General features: G+C 33.1%; 1 protein-coding gene across 1 annotated transcript; it reads left to right on the top strand.

Moving 5' to 3' along the window:
• The first annotated feature begins 4,147 nt into the window (after positions 1-4,147).
• On the top strand, positions 4,148-6,274 carry LOC120255389 (protein FAR1-RELATED SEQUENCE 5-like). The gene is made up of 2 exons (XM_039263226.1): positions 4,148-4,450; positions 4,867-6,274. Exon 2 carries the CDS (start codon positions 5,132-5,134, stop codon positions 6,272-6,274), a length of 1,143 nt encoding a protein of 380 aa, XP_039119160.1. The 5' UTR covers positions 4,148-4,450; positions 4,867-5,131.
• The last annotated feature ends 1,256 nt before the right edge of the window (positions 6,275-7,530 follow it).

The raw sequence follows: 7,530 nt of genomic DNA, 5'->3' as shown, positions 1-7,530 counted from the left end.
AAAAATCAACATCCTCCCAAGTAAAACTTGTGAAATATAATGTAGATTTTAATGAGTTTTTTTTTAAATGGCCTAGAAAGAGGAAAATAAACATCATATAAATATATTTTTAAAGGAATTAAATAATAGAAAAAAAAATGTTTGTAAGGTAGTGGGACCCAGTGACAGCTGAGAATGTTGGGCAAGGACAAAAGTACTCGTCAGCAGAGATGGGATAGGGCAAAATGGTAAATTTCTTAGGAATAAGGGCAAGATGGTAATTTGAGGGAGGAGAGTAGGACAAAGAAGTCCACGTTGTCGGTGTCAGACGTGTCAAGGTTGATTAAGACATTATTTGGGTTTGGTTAAGACATTATTATCAAAATAACCAATTAAATGAAATGCTTGATTTTTTATAAGTAAAGATACTATTCACATGGAAATGACCAAGAAATAGCACCGACAGCATCTTCAAATGTTAATGGAAATGTTTTTTTTTTTTTTCGGAAAGAGGAGCGGGACGAACCCACTAAAGACCCGGGGGACGTCAGCTGCTCTCGGTGGAATAAATGAGGGATGAGGTCACGCTCGACGTAGTCATGAATCACCCATACGCAACTCACTATTCACAACTCCTGTAAACGTCGCTCAGTGACCGAATCGCTCACCACTCTGGTGAGAAAGTCTATCGATGACCAGTGTCATGCAATAGGGCCGAGGTCGTTGGTAAATGTTAACAAGCGGAATAGAGAGAAGCATAGAAACAAATAATAAATTTGAGTTGTTTAAATTTATTTATCTTTTACTGTTTTTTATAATTTGATTTATGTCCAAATAATGGCTTCTTCTGACTTTCTGACATTATTGATGGGGGCATTTAAGCATCTTAATTTAGAGAGGACAAGGTCTTTGCCAACAAACCTCACATGCGGTAGGTGAAGATATCTGCCATTAGAAATTAAAACTAATTTTGAATAAAGCACATTAATTCAAAATAACTCAAAATAATTACAAATAATTAAAAAAATCAAGGACTTCCATTTAATTAACTTCACATGGTTTTCTTACCGTTGTCATTAACTTATCTATTCATCGAAGTTAAGTTCTCCCTCTACTTTTTTGGCTTTTGAGTTATTATATATTCATCAAATTGTTGGTGAAAAGCTTTTAAAATTTCTAAATTTTTTTTATCTCTATTTTTTGTCACCAAACTTAGCTACACTTCCACTAATTCATATAAATATAAATTTAAATTTAAATTTTTTGTTACAATAATTACAATGAGAAAATATTGTGTTCAGCATGTTTCATTTTTTTATTTATTTTCAAAATTTTAGTAATAATAAGCACCAAGGCAGTTGATTGGCCTAGTGACTTAGCCACAGCAGGGTCACTAGGCGGGGAAGATCCAACCTCTCGCTCAGTCTCATAAAGCTTGGAGTAAAATTGGTTATGGATTGCATTGGTAAAAACGATAGAAGAATATTAATTAACAAACTCTTGCTTAATCCCATCAAGAAACCACAATGTTTGATCGAGGCTCATTTGGGTTTGACTAAGTTAGTTGGAGTTAAGACATTATTATCAAAATAAACAACCAAATGAAATGCTTGATTCTTTATGGAAGATAGGGATGGCAAAAAATACTCATACCCGACCCAACCCGACCTGAGTTTGACGGGTAAAACCCGATTTGACCGAATTTCGGGTTGGGTTCGGGTAAAACCCGACTTGTATAAACGGGTGCGGGTGCAAGTATGGGAATTCTAATACCCGATCCGTACCCGAACCCATACCCAACCCGAAATTAAAATTGCTAAAATATTTATATAATATATATATATATATACTAATATGTTCTACAACTTAATAATTTAGAGTTTTTTATTTTTCCTTTTTGTTTAGTTTTGTAATTTTATAATAATTTTATTTTATAAAAAAAATATAATTACTTCTAAGTTATTTTTTTTTATAAAAATAATATATTTTTTATTAATTTTTTTAACATTTGGGCGGGGGCGGGTATACCCGTGGGTACCTGATTACTCGTCTAGTGTGGGTGCGGGTTAGGATTTTTAAAACCCGTCGGATTCGGGTATATTAGCGGAGTATCAGGTACAGGTACGAATATGATAATATCCTCACTCGACCCGACCCATTGCCATCCCTAAAAGAAGAGAGTATTTACCTACTGACCTGGTAAGCCAACATATCATCCATGAAGGAAATGGCCAAGAAATTGCATCGACAGCAACTTCAAATGCTAACATCAGACAATATCTCTGTTTGAAGCTCACCAGTCTTTTCCAATTCTTTACAGCTAGATGCAACTAGCAAACAATTAATGTGAAAGTTGTTAAATTATGAGATATAAATTTGCTATTGCCCATCAAAATTATTGTCGGCAAACATGTTCCATATCTGAAAGATAAAAAAACAGTATTTTTGTGAGGTCATATATTTGAATGTGCAAGACCTAATTTTTCACATAAAATCTGTAAATAATTTATTTTATAAACTCCGCCAATAATTTATTTTATAAACTATACACTATAGGATATGGCTTTAAAATAAAAATATTTTTAAAAACTTTTTTAATGAAATGTATATAAACTATTTCAAGATACATTAGTTAGTAATTAAATTCATTCTTGTGTAAAAACACAAATATCCTACCAAATGATCCAGCACAATAAATTTTTTTAAATATAAAATTACAAATAATTTTTTAATTAAATTTTAAATTAAAAACTATTAATAAAAAAGTAATATTAAAATTTTAAAAATAAACAATAATAAATACTTATTAATCTTTTTAAAAACTAAATAATTTAATATATTTATTTTAAAACAAAAATTTCAATAGAATAACTATACAACTTTATCCCAAATTGTGTGGATCCTTGCGTTGAGATACCTGATGTAAATTATAAATGAGAATAAGCCCTGTTTGGGTACCACTAAATTTCATAGGAATGGTAATCATTCCTATGGAATTTAGTATTATGTGGGAAATTATGGAAGTAGGTGTTTGGACAATCTTTTTACAGTTTAAAATTACTATAGAATCATATAATTCTATAGGAATTTTAGAAAGTGGTGGAACCAAAATATTTTTTTTTCCTTTATTTTTCGTGTGGGCGCTGCAATCGGCCAACCTGACAACCTCGGCCCGGACTTGAAAAACTTCACTTCTTCAAGCAATGTCCACAATAGAATATTGCCAGACGGCTCGAGCGCCATGCCCTCACCCTTGCACATAGAGGGCACCAAGTCCACATCTTCACCACTACCACCACCGCCACCATCGGTTCATCCAACTCCCCACCAACCCATATATACTACCCGAACATTGCCACCATGGCACCATGAGATTCCACTTCACTCCATCGTCACCAGGTGGCTACCTAAACCAAGCTCTGGCTTGGCAGCAGTTCTAAACCCAAAACTCCTCTGATAACCTTTCGACATTATTCACACCGAAAGCATTGGGGCTTTTTTTTTTTATAAAAGTAGATAAACCACTGATTTATTAAAAAAATGAAAAAAACAGCATTAGGCTTTTCTATGGCTGTACTCGTAACATCAGCCACCTTGTTGTTTCATGACATGGGTTCGCATACGAGACCATTAACTCTGATAGTCATGTGGCATATCCAAGTTTGAATATAATCAAATTAAGTTCATGACTTATTTATAACTCTATTCACCATTACATAACCAAAGTTATTATGGTAGTTGAAGAAAATCCAGAATAATGATTTTTAATTTTTTTTTAATTTATAAATTATAGTTTAGTTTATTTTTTAATATTTTTAAATTTATTTATAATTTAAGGGATATATAAATAAAAAATTTGAAAGGTTATAAACTTATATAAGTAAATATAAATTCTATTTGCACAAAAGGTTTACTGGAAAATATATATATTTATATATACAAAATTCCCATCTGCTTGTCCCTTTTTTTATGCCTCTACATCGCATGAGCCCCATTTTACAATGGGGAGAACTTACATGAAGTTCATTATATGCATTTCATGTAGTGCCCAGTTATATGGTGACACATGTCCCATTTGTAGCTCTTTTGCTTTTTCCTTTTTCTCCCGTTAACTTAAGCTGGCCTCCGTTAAAGCTTTTTCTTTTTACCCAATCATTCATATATTATATCATGAAGCTGCTTCTTCTCCAAGCTTGAGCTACTTTGATCAGACCGCCACATGTCGCCGGACTGCCATGTGTCACCGGAGCTACTCTCTCTAACCATTATTTCACCTTTGTTTTCATGTGCTCATCTTCTTCTCCTTCACAACTTTTTTCCCTTCTTTGGCTAATGGGATTTTTGTAAAAGGTGCCATCTTTCGGACTATTCAAAGCTTTATCCAGCTGGTGGGTAAGGAATAAAGAAAGGGATTTCATATCAATTGAAAAAGTAAGCTTGGATTTTGGGGACATTGGCTGCTGATATCAAGGTATTTGAAACTCCCTTTCTTTTGTTTTATTGTCTTATTTTTTTATTAGTTTTTCATCTATTTGTGATGGATCTCTTCATTCTTCTCATATTTATTTGGTTTTATTTCTATCATTGTTTTTGGTTGTAATAACTGGATATTCTTCTTTGCTTGATTTTTTTTTTCTACTACTTCTTGTTTCACAAGTGTGTTATGAGATATCAATAATTACAATTTATTCTTGATTTGCATCAAAATTTGATAATCTCTTCTATTCAAGTTCTTGGTCTTGTATGTTCTGTTGAATTTTTTATTTTTCTAAATGGAAAATGATGCATCTTAGGAGTCCTTTCCTGTTAATTATTTTGTGCCCTCAAATTAATTTTCTGCAGTGAAAACTTGATTGATTGGAGCAATGGTATTCTTGTAAATTGCAGAGTGCTATAATAGAGATGGAAAAAAATTTAACTCCATATGTGGGCATGGAGTTTGAAACAGAGGAAGCTGCATACATGTACTATAACATGTATGCTGGTTATATTGGATTTAGCATTCGAAAAAGTTGGGCAAATAAAAGTAAAGTTGATGGCACAACACTTCTGTCTCGAAAGTTTTGTTGTTTCAAGGAAGGTTTTAAGAAACAAGTTGAATGTGAAGGAAAAAAAAAATTGAAAGGATTTGAGAGTTGGTTGCAATGCTCAAATGATTATTGGACGTCAAGAAAATGGAAAATATTATGTCACATTTTTTGAAGGACAACATAATCATCAAGTTGTGACCCCTCGCAGTAGACACAAATTACCATCACAAAGGAAGATAAGCATTGCCCATGCAGCTGAAGCAGAAATTGCAATGAATTCCGGGATTCGGCAAAAATTGATTTTTGATTTTATGAGTGAGCGAGTTGGAGGCAGGGAGAATCTAGGTTTCACACTCAAGGATATTAGCAATCATTTGCAATCAAAAAGAATGAGAGAGATGCGAGAAGGAGAAGCATACACACTTATTCATTATCTTGAGAAGAAAAAATCAGACAATTCATCATTTTTCTACTTATTACAATATGATGCTGAAGGCCAAATTGCTAATATTTTTTGGGCTGATCCAAAGATGGTGATAGACTATGCATTGTTTGGTGATGTAGTTTGTTTTGACACCACTTATAGAATCAACAATGTTAATCGTCCTTGTGCTCCAATAATCGGGGTTAATCATCACAAGGAAACTGTTGTTTTTGGTGTGGCATTGCTTTATGATGAAACAACAGCTTCTTTTGAATGGTTATTCACAACTTTTCTTGAGGTTATGAAAGGAAAGAAACCAATAACCATATTCACAGATCAAGATGCAGCCATGGCTAAGGCAATAGCGAAGGTATTTCCTGAAACTTATCATCGAATATGTTCATGGCATTTATTCCAAAATGCTCTCAAACATCTTGGGCATACTTTTAAAGGGTCAAATAAGTTTGGTGCTGAGTTCAAAAGTTGCATGCATGATTTTGAATACGAGGAAGAGTTTATTCATTCGTGGAACTCTTTATTGGAAAAACACAAGCTCCAAGATAACAAATGGTGTTTGGATACATTTCAAGAAAGAAGGAAATGGGCAATGGTTTATGGTAGGCACACTTTTTCAGCAGGTATTAGAAGCACTCAGTTATGTGAAAGTTTCAACAGTCGTATGAAATGTTATGTGAAGCCTAGATTCAATGTGTTGGAATTCTTTACAAGGTTTGAAAAATTATTAGATGATGTGAGATACCAAGAATTGGAATCTAATTATGAGATGAGTCAACTTAAACCCGCATTGAAGATGAATGTTCCTATTTTTGAGAAATGCTAGAGATATATATACATCTAAAATCTTTGATTTATTTCAAAGCAAGAATATGAGAAGTCTTTGGGGATAGTAGTTAAAACATGCATTGAAAGTCCACCTTTGTATGAATACAAGGTTTGTGTGTATGAGCTACAAAGAGAACATAAGGTTACTTTTTGATTCGGAAAAGTAAAAAGAATTGGTTGTTGTTGCATGTCTTTTGAGTTTGTTGGATATTTGTGCAGTCATGCTCTAAAAAGTTCTTGATATTTGGAATTTAAAGGTAGTTCCTTCTCAATATATGTTAAATAGATGGACAAAACATGCTCGTGATGGGTGTGTGGTGGACTATAAAGGGAGAATTGGGAAAGAAGATTCTAGACAGGTTGTTTCAAACCGATCCAAGGATTTAAGTCGCAGCGTAGTTACAGTGGCAAGTAGAGCAGCTGAATCTGAGGATGCATCTATCTTTTTTGCAAGAAAGATGGTTGAGTTAAGCCTTGAAGTGGAAAATTTTTTCACTAAAGCTTTTAAAAATGTAGATGATGGATATTTCAACTCTATGGCTATGAATTCTTCTCAAAGTGTTGACATTAATGATGCTTTTACAAGTGAGCAAAATGAGATCTCAAAAGGTGTTTTAGATGCTTGTAAGGCAAAATGTATCAAGAGAAATCTTGTTGTAGCTTCTGTCAAAGGTCGAAGAAAAAAAAGTTTCCTTGAAAAAGGGAAAAAAACAAGAAAAAACCAAGTAGCTATAGCAAGGAGTGCTTCACCAACTATTCCATTATCTAGAGATAACATTCCAATTATTGCTTCAGTGAGCACCTTGGGGGTAATAATTTTTTTATGGCATTTTTAGCTTTTGTGTTAATTTTGCTGAACAATTTAATTGTGCTTTCTAATTTTCCAAACAAATAGGATGTGCTAAACTTTGTTCTTGTTGTGTTGTAGGTGTCATCTTCATGTGTGACCTCTCGATTGATAAAAACCAGTTGCCCAACATATCCAAATATCCAATATGGAAGTTGTCATACCTACATCAAGCAATTCGCTTCAAAGGGAATACTTATCGAAGATGAGATGGATTTAATCGAAGATTAGATGTGTTAAGAAAAAAACAAAAACTAAATGATATTGTCATGAAATTTATAATGAGTTTTGCTTGTTATCTCATGATTTTTGTTTTATTGTTATGATGTAATGGTTGGGAGTGTTAGGATCTTTTATTTCTTGTTTTTGGAATTGCTTTGGACATTATGGAAGATCTTTTGTTGATT

Source organism: Dioscorea cayenensis, chromosome 3 (assembly GCF_009730915.1).
Source record: "Dioscorea cayenensis subsp. rotundata cultivar TDr96_F1 chromosome 3, TDr96_F1_v2_PseudoChromosome.rev07_lg8_w22 25.fasta, whole genome shotgun sequence".
NCBI classification, from domain to species: domain Eukaryota; kingdom Viridiplantae; phylum Streptophyta; class Magnoliopsida; order Dioscoreales; family Dioscoreaceae; genus Dioscorea; species Dioscorea cayenensis.
This window is presented reverse-complemented; position numbering and strand designations above follow the sequence as displayed.

Excerpts from the sequence above, each read along its gene's own strand:
- LOC120255389 (XM_039263226.1), top strand. The coding sequence starts at position 5,132 with ATGATTATTGGACGTCAAGAAAATGGAAAATATTATGTCACATTTTTT.